Source organism: Fistularia commersonii, chromosome 14 (assembly GCF_037954325.1).
Source record: "Fistularia commersonii isolate RoL2024-O1a breed Wild chromosome 14, RoL_Fcom_v1.0, whole genome shotgun sequence".
In the NCBI taxonomy this organism is placed as follows: Eukaryota; Metazoa; Chordata; class Actinopteri; order Syngnathiformes; family Fistulariidae; genus Fistularia; species Fistularia commersonii.
Genome location: NC_141297.1, coordinates 340,921 through 365,197, shown reverse-complemented (window position 1 = coordinate 365,197; position 24,277 = coordinate 340,921). Strand labels below are relative to the sequence as shown.

General features: G+C 54.5%; 1 protein-coding gene across 2 annotated transcripts in view; it reads right to left on the bottom strand.

Annotated features, from left to right (window-relative positions):
* The window catches only part of LOC147226774 (paired box protein Pax-7-like), a 36,908-nt gene that overhangs the window by 3,739 nt on the left and 8,892 nt on the right, over positions 1–24,277 (bottom strand). For both annotated transcript variants that reach the window (XM_086159465.1, XM_086159466.1), the window contains exons 5-8: positions 12,628–12,827; positions 9,294–9,459; positions 7,910–8,109; positions 1,544–1,811 (exon numbers count right to left, since the gene is read on the bottom strand). In XM_086159465.1, the coding sequence (XP_086015591.1) occupies positions 1,544–1,811; positions 7,910–8,109; positions 9,294–9,459; positions 12,628–12,827 (834 nt within the window). The remainder of the gene's footprint in view (positions 1–1,543; positions 1,812–7,909; positions 8,110–9,293; positions 9,460–12,627; positions 12,828–24,277) is intronic.

Sequence of the window (24,277 nt, the reverse complement as noted above, 5' to 3'; positions counted from 1 at the left end):
ACCGGAGCGTGACCGCCGGCTAGATGATTTGGAGGAGGACTCGACGTGCAAATGAAAATCAGGAATCCAAACGCCAAATGTCAGATGATCCGCAGGGCGGCGGTGCTTTGGAAGGAAGCGAGCGGCAAACCGGCTGTTCGGTTTTCCGGCAAATGCGGCGGATTCATTTCGAAAACAAAGTCTTGCTCTTGAAAAGACGCGGCGAATAAGAAGTCCCGCGGCCGGCGCTCGTCACAAACGCACAGGAAGGGCCGACCCGGAGCCTCAGACACTGTCACCAGCTCTGCTGGTGATCTCCAAGGACGGGTTCTCCGGGTGCGGTCACGGGGAGGACTTCCCCCCCCGCAGATGACGAGGTCCCGTCCGACGCCTTCTGGCAGGCGAGCGCAAGAGTAAGAAGCTCGTCGAGGTCTGAGGCCACGACGCTGTCCTGCGCCGCCGCTTACGGGTTTGCGGACATGAAGAGCCCCGAGTCGAGGTCGTCGAGTGCCCCGGAGCCTCGTTCACCGGAGAGGGACGAGCGGAGCCGGAACCAAACCGGCGGACGGGTCTACCGCCCACAGTGACCCCGGCGCTGCGTCGCTCGGTTGTGAAGAAGAAGCCGCTGAGCCAGAAGGCAAAGCTCTCAATGCACCGTTCCATCGATGTCCGGTACCCTCTTCCACGGTCCTGAGCTCCGGGTCGCGATCGACAGAAGGGGGTTCCGGATACAAGCGACTGAAGTTATTTTCCTCGGCGAGGTGGCCGGGCTTTTCCTTAGAGACGAGGCACAGAGAACCAGGAGGGGCTCCGAGCGGGGCCACGGCTCCTTCATGTCAAAAGGAGTTAGTTGCGGCGGTTCGGACATCTGGTGGGACGTCTCCGGGCCTCCTCCCTTCAGAAGTGTTCCAGGCGTGTCCACTTGAAAAGAGGCCCTGTGGTCTGGCAGAAAGCACCGGAGGGATTATCTGTCCCGTCGGGCCAGAAGACGCCTCCGGGTCCCACAGAAAGAGCGAGCCTGTGTCACATGGGACGGCGACATCTGGGTCGACCTCCTCCGAGGAGGTTCGTTGCCACCTTGACTCGGCCCCTTAGAAGCCATCCGACCATGAATGAGTGAATTATCCACGATGCCATTCTTTTTCCGTGGCGCCCCAAACCGTATGACGGGAAGGTTACGGCCGTTTCACCAGTGCGGTGCGAGGGCGCCGACCGGGGAAGAATATCGACAACGGGATCGAAGGGCTTTTACAATTATTTTGAATCATCAAGGAAAGTAGCTTAGATGTTACAAACTACAGGCTTGGTGCTGTGATTTCTCAGTCGGAGCTTCGCCGAACACAAAGAAAGTGATGCCCTTTGGATCCGGTTCAGCTTTCCAAGATGTTTCCTCACTTCGCCGCTTCAGCGGCCAAAGTGAACAGCTGCTTCGTACCGCCGACGACCAAAGGGTGACGGACAAACAAACACACATGCTTTCTCTGACCACGGTTGCGATGAGACGACCCCTGCGACCCCTGCGACCCCTGCGACCCCTGCGACCCCTGCTAGCATCTGAACTTACTCTGGCCATATTGACTGTACTGGTAGCCTGCGGCCGCCACAGCAGGGTCCACGCTGTAGCTGGTGGTGCTGTACGTAGGAGGACAGTAGGACTGCGATGACGGATGGCTGTCCACCGTCTTGATGGAGGCGTCGGCCGAACGTTGGCTGCAGCTGGCCGAGATGGCGTTTGACGGAGAGCTTTCCAGAGCGCCGTGGAGCGGGGAGATGGAGAAGTCGTGTTGTGGCTGTGAGGAAACACTGCTGGGGTTACTGAGGATGCTCATCACCTGCAGACATAGAAAGAAAGGGCGGTCAACATCCTGAGATGCGACAATAACCACAGCTGAAAGTCAGCAGACGACAATCCCGGCGTTTCCGCGATTAAAAACATCCCCTCCGTGAGCGGCGCCTCTTGGCGGCGCAGGGGTTTGCGTGTCGCAGCGACCCTCGGAGCTCCACGTCCAGGTAAGGTTCTCGGTGAGGTCGCCCACGGCACGCAGGTCCCAGGAGGGTGACCGGACCACGGGACCGGACCGCGGTTCGGACACCTTTCATTTTTGGGGTCCGGGGCCCCAGGTCCGGAGCCCGGAGGCCGGGCCGGCACCCCCCCTCGCCCGGCCAGACCGGGCTCGCAGAGAGCGCCGGCTGCGGCCCGGCCTCCCACGGCCTCGGCGGCCGCAGGACGGGGCGGCCGGGTGGAGCTCAGTGAGGTGGCGGTGGCTGAAGGAGGCAGCAGGTACTTTATTCATCCCCACAGGGAAATTCACCGCAATGAAAAGGGTCAGTTTTGAATCGCTCGGGTCGTTCTGACAGAAATTGTCACGCGGACTACCTTTTTTTTTCTTTCCTTCTTTTCAAAGGGAGTTAGTTAATGGCTCGGAAACCAAAATCAGAAGCGGTTGTTACACCTATCACGGGGACGAAACCTCATCTTGTGATGGGGCTCGGTGATTTGACTATTTGACCGCAAAGTAGACCGAGTGAGAAGGGAATCCGGATGCTAAAAGACAGAATTCTGCCTGAAATAGACGAGCTTTCCATTATGTCGTCGGCCCGATGTGTTTGAAAGCAGCGGGATAGATATCCATCTGTCAGTGGCTTTTCTCCACGGACGGGGAGAGGTTCAACCTCCAAAGCTGAAAAACAAATTGAGCCAATGGAGCAGTATTAAATTTATCTGAGAGATGCAGCGCCGCAAATCTCTGCACTTCTAAAATTGTCTCGGCTGGACACGACCCCACGCTGAAGACGGAACCAAACCTCGCCACAGTTTGAGCGACTTCAAGTCGCCCTTGCGGACAGGAAGGGGGGGGGGAGCCGGGCAGGCAGACGGATAGAGAGCTGATGTCGCCGCCCTGACCGGGAAAAAGGCATTCCTGACAACAGGGTCAAGGAAAGGCCGTCCCAAACCCTGACCGGCCGCAGGATCCGGGCGGAGGACGGACAGGCTGAGCGTCCAGGACTTCAGGTGGAAAGGTCGCCGGGTCAGAAGAACGGGGACAGCGTTCGGGTTGTGATATCACGGTACCGGTGAGAAGAGAAATAGAGCTGGAGGAAACTTGAAGGAGGAATTTGCCGGTAATGTTCCGGAGCAGAAAAGTGTCAGGCCAAGTTAGAAATTGAAGGTGTGAAGTTCAGTGTCGTTAGGAGGTTTGTCCCACAGAGGCAGCGACTGGACAACTGCAGCCAATGTGATCAGGCAGCAGGTAGGAGGGAGGAGGTACTCGGGTGTCTTCTGGAAGGAGAGCAGACAAGGACACTTGGTGGTGGAATGAGGAAGTGCAGGAGTACATGAGGAGAGAAGGGTCAGCAAAGAAGAAGTGAGAGGATGCCTGAGGAACGGAGAAGTGTGATGGTGCCCATTTTTAACAACAAGGGAGACGTGAAGAATTGGAGGAACTTCTTCTTCTTTCGGCTTTTCCCTTCAGGCGTCGCCACAGCGAGTCCACTTTCTCCATCTCACCCTATTCTCTGGATCCTCCTCTCTCACACCAACTACCTTCATATCTTCTCTCACCACGTCCATAAATCTTCTCTCTGGTCTTCCTCCTGCCTGGCAGCTCTAATTCCAGCATCCGTCTACCAATATATTCTCTATCCCTCCTCTGTCCATGACCCAACCATCTCCGTCTGGCTTCTCTGACCTTCTCTCCAAAACATCTCACATGTGCTGTTCCTCTGATGGACTCATTCCTGATCCTCTCCATCCTGGTCACTCCCAAAGAGAACCTCCACATCTTCATCTCTGCAACCTCTAGTTCTGCCTGCTGTCTTTTGGTCATTGGAACAGTTTCTAGTTAGGAAAAGCGTCCAGACAGGTGGGAACGGGTGGAGAAAAGAGGATTGAACGAAAGGAAAGGCAGAGAAGATGGAGGCGAGAGCGTCACGGCCTCAACAGGGAGGACAGGAGCTCTCCATGGAAACCAGTCAACCACCGAGGGATCAGCACAACAACACAGCATCTCCACAGCCAGAGAACATTTGAAAGTCCCCCAAAATAATTCAAAAATGAACCAGGACCCCTTTGAACACAATCTGAAGTAATGATGAGAAACACCACGATGAAGAAAATACACGCGTAAATCTTCCTCCGAAAATCCGCCGAGGTCAGAAACGGCCTGAGGGACTCCGATCAGCCGGTGGGCGGAGCTCTGCGGCGAAGCGCCAGGACGCTTCACTCATTCACAACTCTTGACACGTCATCGCTTCGTCTGCAGCTGAGCGGGGAAGCCACGGCTGTATGTGTGTGTGTGTGTGTGTGATGGATCCAGGGTGAACTCGCCTCTTGTCCAATCACAGCGGGGATAGGCTCCGCCCCCCCCACGACCCGGTCTGCAGGATAAGTGGTGATGATAATGAATGAATGGATGAATGAATGGATGAAAGAATGAATGGATGAATGGATGAATGAATGAATGAATGAATGAATGAATGAATGGATGAAAGAATGAATGGATGAATGGATGAATGAATGAATGAATGAATCCCTCCATCTCCTGCTCTCCTGCTTTAACTGCCTGTGTTTTTATATCTACGTATGTATATCCATGTCCTTCCCTCCTTCCCTCGTTTCCTCCGAAGCGAAGCTGCATCTGTTTTTCAGCTGATTTCTGGTGAAGAAGCGCCCCCCCCCCCTCGGTGTGACCGTCTAAATTTATGTGCTCATCCGTTATGATGTGATTTGTTGACATGGCTCGGTGCCAGCTGACAGCGCGCCCAATCAGAGGGCTTAATACTGCGGCGGTGGCGGCGGCGGCAGCAGGAGCCAACGCCGGCAACCAGGTGCAGCCCACGGAGAGCAGGGCTGCACGGCGAGCCGCTCCACTCTAATTGCTGCTTTTCTTCTAAGCACCGGTGGCAGTGTGTGTGTGTGTGTGTGTGTGTGTGTGTGTGTGTGTGTGTGTGTGTGTGTGTGTGGGATCATTTAAAAGTTCCCTTTGTGATCCTCTTGGCTGCGCCCTGTAAACGATGACGACCGTTTTACTTTCAAATTCATGTTTGATTGCATTGAAATTTTATGTGGCGTTTTGTAGTAATTAAAAAAAAAACGGTTGAGTGTCTGAGCGCGTGTGTGTGTGCGTGCGCGTGTGTGTGTGTGGGTGTACAGTGGGGGGGGGGCAGCATGTGAAGGCACCCCCCGCCCCCCCTCCCACCTCCTTATCTCAGGCCGACAGTTGTCAGGAAACAAGAGCTGAGGCCTGAGTTAGCGAGGCAGGCAGGCCTGGGGATATGGATCAAAGAGACAGAGCGAGAGAACCAAAGCGGCTCTGATCCCCCAGCACTGAAACCCACTCCTCTCCATCCTCCATCCTCCTGCTCCGCTCCCGCTCCCTCTCCCTCACCCCAACATCAAATAGGAAGCCAGAGAGCTCCACCATTCCAAAGCAGGCTAAACCTCCTCTTTCACAACAAACTGCAGAGGGAATGTGAGCGCGAGATGTTCTTTGCTGGTGCATCCGTGTGTGTGTGTGTGTGTGTGTGTGTGTGTGTGTGTGTGTGTGTGTGTGTGAGGGGGGGGGGGTCCACTGCAGACGTAATAATTTCATCTCCACCACCAGGTCACCGAGTTGTCCGACCTGACAGGGAGGGATTACTGGTCCCGTCTGACTGCAGTAACCGGGCAGAGAGCTTAAGAGCAGAATAGATTTATGGGAATTTGTCAAGACTGAAGTTGGACCCACGGAAAAAAAGAAGAAATACACAAATTAAAAAATACCGCGGCTTTATGGGGAGGGGGCGCGGAAAAAGGTTTTTTTTTTTCTGTTTACTCACACAATGGCGTCACAGGGACAGCCTTTCATACTGTCTTTCCGTCAATAAGACTTGGAATTGGCTGCGCTCCGCGGCCCCGTTGGGTCTGCAGAGAAGCCGGCCTGAATTACATTCCAAATGCAATATCGCTGTTTCAAATTGAGTTATTGCCTGTCAGACGCGCCGCGTTCGGCCTCCCGTCCATTTCTGGGGCGCAATCCGGGGATATTCTGTTATCTGCTGTCAATTCCGGGGAAAAGGGTCGGCGCGGCGACGGCGTAACGAGCCCCCCCAGAACGCACTTCACCCCGTGGATGAGCCGGTGAACGAACACCAATCACCTGAGAGCGCCGTCCGAGCCTGGCGGCGGCAGGGCGGCGAGGGCGGCGAGGGCGTCCGCCCAGGAGCCCCTGAGACGTGGTCTCCGGCCGGAGCTGCGCTTGTTTTTAATCCCTCTAAACCCCCTCCGCCTTTACTCATTTTTCCTTTTTATAAACACAAATTCATATATAAATCAAAGCGCGGCGTCCCACGAAGCGCGAATGAAGTCGGGCTTCATTTGGAGACGCGATCCCGCAGATTCCCCGGCCTCCGTTGGCTGGCGGCCCCGGCGGGAAGATGTTTTTGTTCCCCGGCTGACAAAGAAGGTGCGGAAGTGATACCGTTTTTCATTAAGCGAAGGATTTAAGTCACTTACGGCGTCAGGTTTCCCGGTCGAGTCAGATATCTACATCGGCGAGGTAATATCCATATGAATGCGGCGTATTTACCGTGTTCCCCCGGCCTGGTAATCCCCGATGTAAACCGGCGCTCTGTTCTTCGGGGATAGAGATTTTACCAAATGAAGGCGGCCGCGGCTGCCGACGTGCACGCAGCCTCCTTTCTGCGGCATTAAGCCTCGACACAAAGATTAATAAAACACACGTGCCCGAGAAACACCTCTGTTATCCCACACTCTGCCACAAAGGCCGCAAAGCTCTTCTTCTTCCCGTCGCTAAATCCGTCCGTCTGCGCTCCTGTCAGACAGAACGGGGGGAGAATTAACCTCCGCGCCTCCCGCAAACAAAACAAGAGCTGCCAATAAGACCTCCATCCATCTCCTCTGCTTCTGGCTGACTCAGGCCTTGACTCCAGCACCTTCTCCTCAGCTCCTCCTCAGCTCCTCCTCGGCCTCTCCGGGCCTCCGGTTCAAAGAGCTTCCTGACGCCTCCTCCTCCTCCTCCTCTTCCTCCTCCTCCTCGGAGACCTGCTGTGCATGGAGGTCACCAGGCTGTCATCCCTGCATCACCGCCATGGAAGATACCCTTTCAAAGAAGGTCAAAGGTCATCCACAGCTGGCAGGGGAACGAATGAAGCGGAGGTCTTCCTCCACAGATCATTTTCTCCAAAGGGGATCCACTGACACCAGCTCCTGCCTCGCAGGGAGACCTCCTAACAACAACAGACCTTCTCACCAGAGAAGAACCCTGAACAGTCTCCACACACACACACACACACACACACACACACACACACACACACACACACACACACACTGGACCACACACACACACACAAATGGCGACAGCCCTGAACCTCCTTCATGACTGCAGGACACCTCACACCAGCCCCAGGTGAGGAGAAGGTCTGTATCCAGGTGGAGCACGTGAGGGCTTCCACGGATCTCAGCCTGATTGTGGAGTACCTGAGGAACGAAGACCTTGGTAACCCTTTGGACAGCATGGACGGGTGTCTGAAGGTTCGGGTGAACTGCCAGATACCGAGGCAGTGAATACCATCCAGTATTATTGGATGTACTAGTTCTGTACTAGTTATTGAAGTACCTTTGGCTGTCCGGTATGTGATGATACTCCAAGCAGCAAACATCTCTGCGTCCACAGACAATTAGCATGAGCTAAGCAGTAACACACACTGACTCTAAACCTGGAGGCCGCAGATGCCCAGAGCATCCAGAGCGTCCAGAGCATCCGGAGCTTCTGGACCATCCAGAGCATTCAGAGCATCCAGAGCTTCTGGACCATCCAGAGTTTCTGGACCATCCAGAGCGTTCAGAGCATTCAGAGCATCCAGAGCTTCTGGACCATCCAGAGCATCCAGAGCGTCCAGAGCGTCCAGAGCATCCAGAGCTTCCTACCTGCGGGGAGAGGCCGTTGCTGACGGGGTTGACGTGATTGCCGGACGCCGCGGAGGTCATGAAGGTGTCGGAGTAGCTGGAGAAGCCATGACGGTTGGAGGCCAGACCGTAAGCGGCGCCGCTGTCGGTGCTGGACAGACCACCTTGGTGCATCGTGGATGGAGGCAATGGCTGGGGGCGGTGGACTGTGCTTCCACCATCTGGAGGACAAGAACATAAGCTCACACACACACACAGGTGATGATCTTCTCCACACTGACCCAAGCAAGATTATCTAGAAGAAGACTGACTGGTGGTATGTAGGAGGCAAATACAAAGCAGTGCTACTGAAGCGCAGATGTTTCCTCCGATCATACGCATCTTGGAAGGACATGGATGGACCTTTTCGGAGAAGAACCGCTCCCTTTCGGATGGACAACGTCAGACGGACCTGCTGTCGTCTCTGCCAAATCACAACTCTTTTGCAGTTCTGAGCAGCTTCGCACCAGACACCACAGCCATGGTCAGCAGGTATCTTCTGAGTCACCGGTGAGATGAGTGACGTGTCCATGCCAATGGTTTCCGGCTGGTTTCAGACAGGAGAAGCTCTGACAGCCTTTGACGGAGGTTCGGTGGACAAACGCTCAGCTCCACATCAGAACTTCAACGATGGTGTTTTTGGCTGAAATGAAGGCGTTCCAGAAGATCACGGTGGTTGTTCCACTGAAGCTTTCCAGAAAAGCCCTCCAGACCACCTGAGGCCTCAGGGGCGTCCACCTAGATTCCTGCTGCTGCTAAGACACCGAGGTCTGGGGGGTTTGAAGGGTTGCAGAAGGCAGGAGGTGGCCTGCACGCCTCTTCTCATGATCTTCACCTGACGTGAATCTGGACAAGCAAGACCACAAACCCCGGCAGAGTTCCGGCCTGTACCAAGATCTCCACTCGCACCTCGTGCCAGCGTGTCCACACATGGAGACGCTGACGAGATGCCGAGCGGGGAGGAAGAGCGGGAACGTGCTCGGCATCAGAGGTCGTCTGCAGGGACGGACCTTCAAGCGGGGTTCATCTGAACGGCAGGTCCCTCAGAAATACTCAACCTTCATGGTCGGCTCTCGTTATAATCATTATTACAGTATTATATCACATCTTGCACAAAGCATGAGGACCCGCATTTTGCTGAAGGACTTCAAGTCCCCGACACGAGGATTCATTCCTCGATTCGTTTTGGTTCCTGGTGAAAAACCAAAGTGTAGTGTAGAAACGCTTGGATCTCCCAGTGAGTACCAATCATCTGAGATCTTCAGCATGCTGCACACCAGCCTCTACTATCATCTGCTCCATCTGGAAAACCAGCTGTTCATCCAAAGAGTGTCCGGCGGCTCCAGGACTGAGACGGCAGGCCTACCTTGGGACAGGTTGTTGGTTGGGTAGCTGGATTCGGGCAGCTGGTAGGTGGGAAGCGCTGGCATCCCGGCGGGAGGGAATCCGCTCGGGAGCAGGTGGTTGAACGCCGCCAGCTGATTGGCTCCCGCTTGTTTCCGCCAGCGGGCCCGACGGTTGCTGAACCACACCTGAGGAGAAGGAAAGCACGACGCGTCAGTCGGCGTTCGCACGGCGGAGAGGCGTCGGCCGGCGGCTTCGTCGCGCCGAGGGACGAGGACGCGGCCGAGGCCGGACGTGGCGCGTCAGACCTTCACGCTGCTGCTGGAGGACGCCGGCATCACACCGCGTTTGACGGCATCTTCTCGAGCTCCTGGCAGAGGGGCGGCTTCCGGCCTGGACCGGTAAAAGACCGGCATCCGCGGCACCAAGACCCGCCTCGGCAGCAGAACCCGAGCTCCCACACCTGACGTTTATCCTATAGCTGGCCTACAGAAGCCTTCAGAGGCCTTCAGAGGCCTTCAGAGGCCGTGACGGCCCGTCACACCACTTCCTGTCTGAGCTCCAGAACATCTGCAGCAGGGTGGTCTGCAGGGACCTCACGACTGCACCCTGAGCTCTGTGCAACAGCCTTCTTTGGAGCTGGAAACACACACACACACACACACACACACACACACACAGAACTTCTCCCTGGTCTACCAAAGGGAGGGGGGCCATGGCCGAGAGGTAAACGGTCTACTTCAACTCAGCTGTGGAATAATTCCAGAGCTCTTAATTAAAACCAAGCAAACATCAGAAGCTCAGAGCAAGTATCAACCTGTTACTCACACACACACATACAGTACACACACACACACACACACACACACACACCTAGCCACTGGTGGGTTCTGTCTTCACCTCACACACACCAGGACAGGACACATCCCAACTGCTTTTTTATCACTAACATTGTTTAATTCAGACCAGCCCTCACACACACACTCACTCTTTCTCTCTCTCTCTCTCACACACACACACACACACACACACACACACACCCTGCTGGAGAGCGGCAGCGAGGGCCTGCAGCGCCTCTGGCTGTCTTCCCACCCACTTTCCCCAAGAATCCTCCTCTTTCATTTGCAGCAAATGAAAACATGCCTTTCAAGTGGAGGACTTCATTTGGACGCCTATTTCTGAGGAGGACACTCAGATGATTAGAGCCGCCGCCGCCCTCAGGTGCTACAAGAAAGGAAGGAGTCGGACCGACGGGCTCCGCCGTTCGGCTCCGTCTGCACAAAGAGGAAGGCATCGGGCCGGCGCCACCTCCGAAAAAGACCCATCGCCATGCGAAGGAGACCTTTGGGAGTCCTCCTCCCGTCCTCTGAGACCGGCGGCAAAGACCTGCCCTCCATGAAGACCGGTTCCACGAGGTCTCTCGGTCAGGAGGCTCCTGTTCGCTTCCACGTCCCCCTCGTGCTGGTCTAAGATCTTTGTCCCACCGTTCCAAAGAGGGTGAGCTGGAGCCCCCTGCTGTCTGAGACGCCCACCAGTCGGGCTCAGAATACACTCTTCTGAAGCATGCAGGGTCTGCGTGTGTGTGTGTGTGTGTGTGTGTGTGTGTGTGTTCCCCTTGTTGTTTTCCTGTCCACCTGGACTTTTGACATGTTTAGATTTGTGGTCTGACCCCAGGTGACAGCAGGAGGCGTCGGTGCCTTGAGGAGTTCCCCCTGATCCTGCAGCCCAGGCAGGTCTTCTGGACCTTCTGCGGCCTCGGCCCCGGTTTCGCCGGAGCCCCTCGTTCTCAGTGTCTCTGCTTTCCTTCTCCTGCCTGATCCCCCGGCCGCGGTGGATTAAAGGTCCCGGGGGAAACGTCTCCGCTCTTTTGTGAGTCCTTAAAATGAGTGGTGGGCTTGAAGGCGGTGGGAAAGACAGATTGCGGCCAAGATGCCGGGCGGTGATACATGCGGCAGGAATGCGGCCCCCGCCTCGGCCCGACAACAGCTGCCGCTCAAAGCCGCCGCTATTTTCCCCGGCACTACTGTGTCACTACCGGGCCGTCGAAGCCCAGCAGACCAAAGGATCTCCTCACGGAACAGCTGGCCGAGCGCTCGCCGCACCGCCACTCCTCCGACCCGCAAGGCAGCCCGGTTATCGGGAACAACTCACTATTCCCCGTCCTCCCCGTCCTCCCCGTCCTCCCCGTCCTCCCCGTCCTCCCCGTCCTCCCCGTCCTCCCCGTCCTCCTCGTCCTCCTCGTCCTCCCCGTCCTCCTCGTCCTCCTCGTCCTCCCCGTCCTCCTCGTCCTCCTCGTCCTCCTCGTCCTCCCCGTCCTTCCCGCCCGGAGGAGCCGCAGCTTCCGGAAGCGAACCACGTCCAGGAGGCCGAAGGGTCTTGGGGTCGGCAGGACTGCAGCCGGTGAACCTCAAGAGCACTAGGTTTTCTATCTGTGACCTCAGAAGGTGAGCCGTCCACGACCTGAGGCGGCAGCTGGGGACTGCCGAGGCCGGCCACATTGCAAGGAATTGATTTCATTTTCTTTTTTGCACAGAGGGGAAGTTCTGGAATAAAGGGCTTCTTCTTCTGTTTCTTTTTGAGTTTCGTTCAATCGAGTTTTGAAGCCGGCTTCGACGGCCGGCCGTGTGGGAACCTGCCCGAGTGTCAGGGGAAATCCATTTCCGGCCCGAAGAGCCGGCCGAACGCTGCCGCCGCTTTGACTGTGACCCGTTCAAAGACCGGCACAGCGCTCCCGTTTCCGAAAATGTACATGTCCTTGTTTCCCGGTTGCTAGTCAACCACAGGTTCTCCATCACCGCATTCAAAGTCCCCGCCTCGTGGGCAGAAGGAGGCCGGGGCCTCCCGGGAGTGTCCATGCAGGCCAGAGAGCAGCCTTCCGGAAGGCCCGACAATCGACGACGTCGGTACAGGAAGGAAACGGCGCTTTCTGCAGAAACCCGTCCCGTCTCGACAACCCGGAGACATTTCGGCGACACCTCGCGCACTCTGCGACCCGGCCGGGCGGCAGTTAGCTCCTCGTAACCTTCTAGGAAAGGCCGCGGGGTCGTCCGGCTCCCGAGCCGCCTGGTTCCCCTGTGAACCTTGTCGCTTTGTCATTGACTTCACTAACCATCACGGCGCACAAACGGGAATCTCAGCAGACAGCAAGAGAAGCTTCTGGCGATCACTTGGAAAACACAATCTGGTTCTTGACACAGCGAGGTCTTCACAAGCAAAGCCCCTGTTGGAGGATCAGGAAAGCGACCTATTGGGCGCCAACGTCTGTGCAGTTCTACAAGTTTCCTCTGCGTCTCCCGTGGGACCAGACTGCTTCCCAGACCAGGGTGGCGGTTGTGGCCGGAAGGAGAAGGTCTTACCTGGACTCGGGCCTCGGTGAGTTTGGTCCTCTGGGCCAGCTCTTCTCTGGTGTAGATGTCTGGGTAGTGGGTTCTTTCAAAGGCCTTCTCCAGCTCCTCCAGTTGCTCCGCCGTGAACGTGGTTCGACTCCTGCGCTGCTTCCTCTTCAGAGGGAGGTCCGGCTCCGACTCCACGTCTGACACTTCGTCCATCCGAGTGCCTGGACAGAAAACAGCCGCCTGTTCACTTCACGGTCCGTATGGTGACGAAGCATACAAGGACGGAGGCGGGACCACCGGCTCACCGAGCGCCACGTTTTAATGTTCAAGAGCTGTGGTTGCTATGGAAACAGAAAATGGGATGTTCATGACTGGCCCTCAGAAGGGGCCCCGGACTGGACCCCACTGAAAGGTAAATGGTCTTCACCCATGCGGCACACACTGGATCGCATTCACACACACACACACACACACACACACACACACACACACACATGAGCTGCGATACATGGCACTAAGCAGACCATTGGAGTTGCTGGACGTTCACCTGGTGCAGCTCCACCGGCGGATCCACAGACGACCCCGATGAAGGTCTGCATGTGCAGACCGTCCTTCCGATGCGGTTCAACCTGCGCCTTAAGTTGTCTCTTCTGTTTCTACAGTCTTCAATCCCCCCTGATTCCACCTCCAGGCTCCCCTGCTTCTCTCTGTGGGGCTCCCGGACACCTCGCTTCAGTTTCTGCAGGCCTTCCGGTCAGCATCTGCTGCCAGCGTCGTGGGAAAGGCGTCCCAAGCGTGAGCAGGGCGGCCGAACGTCCGAGATACGGCCTCTGCGAGGGACCGGCGTCCTGCATGCGGGTCAGACGCCCACGGGGAGCGCGAGGACAAGAGTCGGCATGACGGCGCCTCTGAGTCCACGTGAGGAACTCGATGGAGATGTTGTGTTTCTCAAAACAGCTCCATCGCCACTCGGGCGCTTTGGATGTCTGCACGGAGGGAGGGAGGCTGCAGACACCGGAGGCCGAGGGTGGCTTTGCTCCGCTGGGAAAACTCGCGTGACCGCAGGATGAGGGCAAATGAGCTCAGTACGTGAGCTTCACGAGGCGGTGATGGACGTTTAACACGGCGGTAAACACGTTCCTACGCTCCCGTGAGTCCCGGAGAAGGGGAACGTGGCGTTTCCCATTGTTAAGCCCCCTGATGAGCCTTTACAAGGCGACAAGATTTCTCTGTGCGGTTATTTATATGACAAATACATTTTCTTGCAGCATTATCCCATCTCCAAACCCTCTCATCCGCCGTCCCCCGGGGCACGTTGCTGAGAGTCAGCGCGGAACGAGGGCTGCTAATCTCTCCAGACCACCTTGGCGATGCGTGTCGCGGCGTTCTCCTGCGTGGGCCCCGGGGCCCAGACAAACACTGACGGGCCCCAAATAGTCCCCGCGAGTTCATTGTGCAGACGATTTCAGCCGCGCGGACGCCTTCCGAGCCGCCGCAAGATTATCTGATGCGAACAGATATCCATTTCAAATGAGGCCGCTCGCCGCCATTGTTGGACGACAATAATGAGACATCGCGCTGCGGTGTGTCCACGCACACGTCATCGTCCCGGAGCCTCCCGGAGAGGCGGCCCTCGCCACACTATGAAACAAAGGATGGTTAAGGACGCGAGCGGCGAATGGGCCGGATCCTGCCAGCTGCTCCGCGACAGGGGCCTGGATGAGCTTCTGACATGGCGACATGGCGACAGGACCAGAACCCGCCACTCGTCTTATATTTGTCATTTGTTTCTGCAAAAACCCCGTGGATGAACCACATGGTTGACAACAAGGATCCCGACAGGGGCCTCCGGGTGGAGGCTCCGCTCTCTCCACGGCTCTGCCAAAAACATGCAAGAGGTCCAGGGACAGGGTGAAGGGTTGGATGTCTCTGTATGCGGCACTGTGATTGGTCCAGGGTCGACATGCCGCTCATCCAATAACAGCTGTGATAGGCTGCAGCCACCAAGCTGAGGCGTAAGGATGTAGAGCCATACAGGTGCACAAGCATACAAGGCATACAAGGCATACAAGGCATACAAGGCATACAGGTGTACAGGCATACAAGGAGGCGTACAAGGCATACAAGGCATACAAGGTGTACAGCTGTACAAGGTGTACAAGGTGTACAGGTGTACATCCATCTCTTCAGTTACCCGGTAAAAACCCCACTGTGTCGAAGCGGCTCGAACCGCCGCCTCCACCCAGCGTGCAAACCTCGGCCCGCGGACGGACACTGAGGCGTGGCCTTCAATCCACGGAGGCTGCTGGAGACACGTGGACGCACCTGGAGACGCCTGCCCTCCATGTTTAAGCTGAAAGGGGCAACTGTCAATCACTCTCCTTCTACCCGACGGCCATCAGACGCTCGTTCTCCTCGCACATGTAAAGTCCACAGAGCACTGATCCTCACACCTGCACCTGGTGAGTTGCACCCCAAGCTGCACCCAAACATCTTGCACCACCACTCTTCTCTATAATAATATTATAATCACGTTAAAACTCTTCTACCGGCACGTATCCCATTGCACCGCGGACAGCAAAGTAGGGGTTTCACTGCACAGGGAAACTGGTTTCTGTTCATGTGACAATAATCATCTTGAGTCTTGAACCACAGGGTGGACCTCTGAGCTGTCACTCACACCTGCAGAAGGATGGGAGGTTTCTGGAGAGGAAACTCCTCGGCGAGGACGGGAGGGAGACGGACGACCGGCGCGGCTTCACAACCAATAAAGATGATGATGATGATGTCGTAACAATAACAAAGAGCAGCACCAAAGTGTAAAGAAACTGTGAGAACGCAGGGATGGAGGTTCCTTGCAGATCCTCCTCCATCACTGGACCTGCAAAGCAAACATCTCACAAACACTTCTTATCTTATTGAACTCCGATCTGATCGTTCTACTCAGGCCTCTGGTGGGGTTCCGCTCTCCTACCACCTCCACACACACCTACCACCTCCACACACACCTACCACCTCCACACACACCTACCACCTCCACACACACCTACCACCTCCACACACACCTACCACCTCCACACACACCTACCACCTACACACACACCTACCACCTCCACACACACCTATGACCTCCACACACACCAATGACCTCCATACACACGCCTACCACCTCCACACACACCTGCAACCTCCACACACACCTACGACCTCCACACACACCTATGACCTCCACACACACCTACGACGTCCACACACACCTATGACCTCCACACACACCTACGACCTCCACACACACCTGCAACCTACACACACACCAATGACCTCCACACAAACCTACCACCTCCACACACAACTATGACCTCCACACACACCAATGACCTCCATACACACACCTACCACCTCCACACACACCTGCAACCTCCACACACACCTATGACCTCCACACACACCTATGACCTCCACACACACCTACGACGTCCACAAACACCTATGACCTCCACACACACCTCCGACCTCCACACACACCTATGACCTCCACACACACCTACGACCTCAACTCACACCTACGACCACCACACACACAAATGACCTCCACACACACCTAGGACCTCTACACACACCAATGACCTCCACACACACCTATGACCTCCACACACACCTAGGACCTCCACACACACCTAGGACCTCTGCCCAGAACCCAAATGGCAGCAGGAGAGAAAGTTCTCCAACTCTCAGCTCAAACGTGTCCCAGCACCTTCACACCCTTAACTTTGACCAGATGATAAGTGATTGCTGCTCTCCGTGGTCGTTCAGGACACACACACACACACACACACACACACACACACACACACACACACACACACACACACACACACACACACTCCTCCTGGTCCTGGAGTGTCTGTAGTGTTTGCGGAGGGTTGCAGGAGCTCCCGATGCAGGAGAAGAAGCAGGAAAGCGTCTCCCCGTGGAGGCGGCAGACGAGTGGCGGGTCAGCGCCGCAGTTTAATTAAACAAGGAATTATGCGATTAGCGCGCGTCCGCGGTTGCGGGCCGCTGCCAGTGTGCGGCGGCGGCGGCGGCGGCGGCGAGCGAGCGAGCGAGCGAGCGAGCTTCTGGATTCCCTCCGTGAAGCTGAGAAGCTCCCGCTTGAGAATGCTCAGTGGATTACATGTGACCACGGGACATGCGGCCGCATTAATTAAATCAACGCCCGCGTGGAATTAGCCCTGCAAAGCTTTGTTTTCTTAAAAACCAAGGTGAGAAGAAATATATTTCTACGGCGGCACATCTTGAAGTAAAGCCTCAGTATTCAGTGCACTGCTTGTTTATTGCTGGTGGGTCGGCGGGGGGGCGGGGGGGGCGGGGGGGGGGGGGGGTCGCTGCAAAGCAATTTGGCGCTAACTCAGCGTGACAACACTTGAGGCCGCGGCAGTGGGCTGGGATCGCTTTCCAAAAGGCACCTCCGAGTCCTCGGGGGGTGGGGGGGCGGACGGACTCTATTTGTTTTGTTATTTCTGCTCTTCCTCTCATGCGGCTGGATTTAGGGGGGGGGCAGAGGTTGGATGAGGGAGGGAAGATACGCTTTCATCTTCTCTCGCCTCTTTCAGCCCCCTGGATTGGCTCTGTGTGCAGGAGAAACATCTAGAAGGATCATTACCATTATTATTGGTATTATGATCACTTTATTATCATCATCATCATCATCATCATCATTAAGAATAATATTATCAGTCTTTTAATTATCAGTGTTATTATCATTATTATTTTTAATGTCAATGTTGCTATTTTTACCATTATCATTGTTCTTCTCATTATTATTATTATTATCATTGTTATTATTGTTGTTATTATTATTATCATCATTATTATCATTATTATTTTATTATTATTATTATCATTATTGTTATTGTTATTATAATTATTATTTTTAATGTTACTGTTGCTATTTCTATCATTATCATTATTATTATTGTTGTTATTATTATTATCATCATTATTATTATTATTATTATTATTATTGTTATTGTCATTATCATTATTATTTTTAATGTTACTGTTGCTATTTTTATCATTGTCATTATTATCATTATCATTATTATTAGTGTTGTGATTATTATTATTATTATTATTGTTGTTATTATTGTTATTGTTGTTATTATAATAATTATTATTATTACTATTGTTATTATCATTATTATTTTTAATGTTACCGTTGCTATTTTTATCATGATCATTATTATTAGTGTTGTTATTGTTATTATTATTATTATTATTATTATTATTGTTGTTGTTGTTATTATTATTATTATTGTGTCTGCACCCCTGCAGTCTCACTGCACCTTTCCGTTTGTACATTTAAGTCACTGTGCATAGATTTATAGTGTGTGTGTGTGTGTGTGTGTGTGTGTGTGTGTGTGTGTTTTCAATGCGTTGTACTTTATACCAACACTAAAGCTTTTCCCTTCTATTCTGCTCTGTTCAGTTGGAGTCAGTGAGTGCAACTGGATTATTTAACATTTCACATGTCTAGATTTAACACACACACACATACACACACACACACACACACACACACACACACACACACACACGCGCGCGCGTATATATGTTAGTGTATTTACAAATGCAAATCCCCCTCTGTCTCTAAGCAGGTCCTGGTCTGAGGGAGGAGGAGGTCATTCCTCTCATTGGAAGCAAAAGAAACTGTTCAGCGTTCAGACCTGCTCCTGGTCCTGGTGCTGGTCCTGGTCCCGGTCCAGGCTGGATGTGGCGTCAGCCAGAGACCTGCAGGGACCCGCGTCTCTGCTCACTGCTTGAACATCTCAACATCTGAGGTTCAGAGGCTGGAAAACAGGAGATTCTGCGGTTCTTCTGGAGAACCTTCCTTGACCCACGGGTTCCACGTCCAGGCACAGCGAGACCAGGACGAAGAGGCGGCGGCCGAGCGAGCGAGACCAGCCCGGGTCACGACCTTGGAGGCGGTCAGGGGGTCGTCAGAAGAACGCGGCGGCGTTTCTTGTTCTGCCTCTGAGCGGACCTTCGCTCCCCGCCTCCGGTGTCCGGGCCTGGCGGACGGTCGGGGCGGCGGACGGGAAGCGGCGAGCAGAACGCCGTGTCGGCGGCGAGACTGACAACCTGAATGGCGCCGGTATCGCCTGCGAGCAGCAGCTCAGCACTTACTGCAGACGGCGACACAATGCGGATCCCCGGCATGGAGGAGAATAAAGTTTGACAGGCCGGAGGATCGGCGGGTCAGCGCCGCGCCGCCGCGCCGCCTCGCCGCCGCCCAGAGTGGAGGCAGAGATTATGCTAATGGGACAGACGCCGGAGCAGATAGAGGGGCTCAACCTGGACTCCATCTTTGTCTCCTGCAGATCCCTCGATTGGCATGCTACGTCTTATCAGGAGAATGAGAGCGCGCTGCTGCACCCCCCGCTCACACACACACACACACACACACACACACACACACACACACACACAGTTTGCAAATGTGCCACGGTGCAAATCGCTTCTCGACACGTGGGTTTGGCCCGGCAGCGCCGCGTGTTTTGTCACAGAGTGAATATGATTAGCGCAGCGACGCTTCCCTGCCTCTTCCTGCTCTATCTGATGACGAGCACCACGTCCTGCAAACACACACACACACACACACACACACACACACACACACACACTCTAATTCAATAATTACAGTGTAATAACCGAGGCCAGCCTTTTCAGCGAGGTTCACATCACACACTCAGATTACTTTGTGGTAATAAGTGTAATTCCATGTCTCCATTATAGTGTTTTATCACCAAAGTGTCACCCGGTGTGTGTGAGGATGTGATCCAAGCGTTAGCCACGTCCCTCTGAGAGCGCAGCTTAATTAGACCGGCCCCTCTTTCCCGGCGCCGGAAATAAAACTTGAGAACGCCAGCGGAGGGATTTCTGTTTCTTAAATCATTGTCGGCGTCGTGACAACGAGCTTATCGGATCCTGATGAGCCGGCGGGGGGGCGGGTGTGCCGGTTCTATTCCCAGGCGGCAGAAAACCAAAAGACAGCACACGGATCTTCACCTGCATTTATACTTTGATAAATAACAGTAACAATGTGTGGGCGCGTGTGTGTGCGTGTATATATATATATATATATATATATATGTGTGTTTGTGTGTGTGTGAGTGTGTGTGTGTTTGTGATGCTTGTGAAAGCACAACAATGTGTAAACAGTGTTTTTCTTGCCGCAGACTGTGGAACAATGGCGTCTCCCCGCCGTGGCGGCGGCGTGGGGACAAAGAGCGGCGGCTCCGGAGACGCATGAAACTACTTATGGGTCATTTTGGAAATCACGTTAGTTCCAGTGTAATTACAATCAGGGTGAGCTCTCAGCCGGGCCCCTCGGCCCCGGACGCCGCGCTGAGCCACATTAGCCCAACAATTGATGAATTTATTAGCCCGGCCGCGGCCCTCGGAGGGCGTGGAGCTCGGGCTCCTCGCCGCCGCTCCCGGGGCCGGCGGGAGGCGGCCCTTCGTCGCACAAGAGCCGGGATTCGACCCCCGGACGGAGGTCACAGGATGAAAAGTCCAACGGTTTTGAAGGCGGGATTCAGCGCATCAGAACAGGAGCTGGAACACACCGGCAGCTGCAGGCCAGTGGACCTTCTGACGGCCACCGCCGCCCAAACACACCGCCTCCGACCGGGCCGGCCAATGGAGAGCATCTCCTGGGCGACGGCCTTCGTGGACGAGAACTCACGAGGAGACAGAGATGCAGAGCTGGGAGGAGAAACCACACTTCTACCTCCGGACAGCTAAAAGGCAGCAGGGATGGGTGGGGGCCCGGGGTCGGGGGTCGGGGGTCAGGGGTCGGGGGTCGGGGGTCAGCATCATGACTGAGAAGCCTCCTCGGACGCCTGTTCCCGGTCACCTGCCTCGGTGACTCACGGGCTCACCTTGGACGGCAGGCCTGAGGCCCCAACGGGGCCGCAGATAACCCAGGTCACCGGCGCCACCGAGGGCCCCAAAGGCCTCAAAGGGCCCCGGCTCCCTCCAGTCCTCCGCCTGGTCCGGGCCTTCAACCGGCAGAGAGACAAGGCTCCTCCTGCTCCTCCTGCTCGTCACGCCGCCGCTGCCGGCGCAGCAGGTTTGCATTGGACACGCGGATTGAGAGGCGTCCAAGGTGCGTCTCTGCGCTAATCGAGTCCAAGCGCCAAAGTTTTTTTTGTTCTCCCTACAAATTATTCCACGAGGAGACAAAATAAAGTCAGATAAAACCCTCCGGCTGGCACGGGAACCGCGCACGCCGACAAAAGGCTGCAAATGCGAACCCGAGCGGGCGGAAAGGAGCCGCCGCCGCGGCCGCGGCCGGGACGGCGGCGGGGAACGCGTCCCATTCACGGCTCAGCATTGTTCGGGCCTTTGTTCACGCACGACGGCGGCACAATGAGACTTACTCATGACAAACGCTGCAAAAGTGTATAGTAAGCACCGGGGGGGGGGGTGAGTGTGTGTTTTTGTGTGTATGTGTGTGTTTGTGTGTGCGTTTGTGTGTGTGTGTGTGTGTGTACGTGTGCAAACGTAGGCACTTTCACCAGCACCGGGGAAATATTTGCCAAAAGATTTAAGAAGTGTGCGCCGGGAAAAAGGAGAATCTCAACTTTCCTAGCGTGAGGAGCGGGAGATAGAGGCCCGGCCGCCGCCGCCGCCGCCGCCGCCGCCGAGCTGCCAGTGAACTCAATCCGGCCCACACAAAGACGGCGGCTTTATCGGGGCATTATGTCTTAGCAAACTACTATTAAATGCAAAGTCTTTATCTGCCTCCTCCCGGGCGGCGGCACGCTCCTGTCTTTATGGGCCAGATAAAAATAGCCACAAACAAAAAATGGCCGACTGTCAATAGGAGCGGCGGTAAAGATTAGCGCGGCGGCGGGAATAAGACGCGGCGGCGGGAAGAGGCGCTCGACACGCCAAAGCCCCGGGTGGACAGCGGCCGGCTTACGGCGCCGGCCGGCCGCGCCGCACGCGCGCAGCCAATAATCCCGTTCTGGGAGCGCCCAGATTAACGGCCACAGGAGATGAACGTCAGGGGACGTCCGGACCGCTACGGGACCCGCTACGGGCCCCCAGGGGCCACCGAGGGCCACCGCTGGCCACCAACACACCGTGCCACGGGGCCGCGGGGCCCACAAACCACGGGCCTGAAAAACCATAGGCACACAAACCACGAGCACACACACACACACACACACACACACACATCACTGCCGCACTCCTTCCAGGACAAACACCAGGCGCCTCCTCGGCAGGAGGTCACACACACTCCCGGCACACACCCTGCACATCACCACAGGGACCAGCAACAACACACACACACACACACACACACACACACACACATACACACATTCATCAAAGGGCCGGCAGAATAAGACTCATAATAACTACAATCACTATGACACTACTAATAATTATCACAGGGTTAAGTACTGTTTTTGTTATAATAATAATAATAATGATAATTATTATTATTATTATTATCATTATTATTATTACAAGAATACTAAAAACAACAATGATATAATTACATAATATAATCATATAATAATAGTTATTCTGTCATTATTCTGACAAGACAAAAGTTATAATTACTATTTTTCATCAATATTATTATTAATGCAATAATCACAAATCTATGACATAATGAAATAATAATCTGATGAGAACAATATTTTGTTCTCATCAGATTATTATTGTCAGAATTATTATTACAATCATCGTCACCGTTGTCATTATTATTACTGTCTTATTATGATTTTTATTATTGTCATAATTATCACTATTATTGTCATTGTCGTCATTATTATTATTGTCGTCATTGTTGCCGTTATAATTATTGTTGTTATTATCATCCATGTAAAGAGTGCTTATATAACTAGTAAATGATAAATAAATGTGGATAATAAAGTAATTGCCATATAATGCAAGTGTGAATGTAGACGATCGCACGGTGTACGTATTAATATTTCGTAGTGTATTTTATGTGAAATAAAATTTCATTATTTGTCCAGAAGACAAATAGAAGAAGCTTCGGAGGCCGGAAACCTTTTATCTTCTCAAAGGATCGCGATTATTATTACGATCATTATTGTCCTTCTTAATTGTCTGGGGGAAGCAGCCGGCTGAGGTCTCTTCATGTAAACCTCTGGTTTGGAACACACACACACACACACACACACACACACACACACACACACACACACAACACACACACACACGCGCACACACACACACACACACACACACTCACACACACACACACACACACACACACACACACACACACCTTCAGTTGTGTGTGTGTGTGCAGGATGCAGGACGGTGGATGGAAAGCCTGGAAACGCATCTGGATTTAGAAACGCCTGGGAAATGAATCTCTGGAGTGACTCACTCTCACACAGGCTGGATGTGAGTGTGTGTGTGTGTGTGTGTGTGTGTCAGAGTGTGTCAGAGTGTGTGTGAGTGTGTGTGGTGGTAAATAATCGCGGTGCTCCTCATGAAGGCAAAGCCTTCAGTGAAATCCAGTGTCGCTGCCTAAAAGTGGGCTCAGATGTTCTACCATCTCCTTCTGTGTGAGATGGAGAATCCCCGACTCAGGAGTCGGATCTCCTGCTCTCTCCACCAGGAGGCAGGAGGAACTTTCGACCCGCCCAGCAAACACCTGATGTGCATGTAAACATCTGATAGATGTTCCATCGGTGGTAAGAAAGCTCTGGTCTTCTGGCGGCGGTCAGGGCAGCCGGACCGGGAGGCCGAGGGAAAGAAGTCCTCCGACAGGGAGCTCCTCTCCATCTCCTCCTCTATCCTCCTCCCGCCTTATTGTGAAGGCCCCGGTGAGAAACCAAGGCGGCCATCTTTGGGGTCTTTGGCCCCTCGCCGGCCCCCGGACGTCCGGAGGCCAAGGGATCAGGTTTAAGGTGGACCTCTGTGAGAAGACCGGTGGGGGCTCAGGTTCACCTTGTCATGGGTTCCTCAGGACCAACCCACGTTCCACTTCTTAGATCAATGACAGCACGGACCTTCTGGAAGACGGCTCTTCTTTTCTAGCTTTTCCTCTAATCGTGTCAAAGCACCTGCTGCAGGAAACTGAGGTGCAGCGACCCCCCCCTCCACACACACACACACACACACACACACACACACACACACTGCAGATGTAGACCCATTGAAAGCGGGGCATTAGAGATGCCGATCAGCTCTGCTGCCCCGAGGAGAAGCCTTCCTTTCAGGGTTCTGCTGCTCATTCAGGGGTATTCATGCATCTGCCCGCCGCCCACAATGGCCGCCGCTTCATAGACTGTCAGCCGCTGGCCTCGGCCGCCGCTTCGCATTGTGTCCCTGCTTTAATAAACTCGGAGGAGTTCATCAACTCGGAGGGACGGCTCCTCCTCCCACCATCTCCTCCTCCCGGCGGCTCCTCCACCCTCGTGCTGCCGCTCGGCCGCGGGTGTTGCCGTGGCGATCGATCCCTCGGCCGCCGCTCGTCACGTTCCCGCTCGGCCGATCGGGCGAGAAGACGCCGGAGGAGACGCTTCTCTTTCTGAGAGACCACAGAAGAAGACAGATGCTTCCGTGACGGGTGGCGTGCGAAGAACAACTCCCTCCGGGGACGGAAGAGGAACTC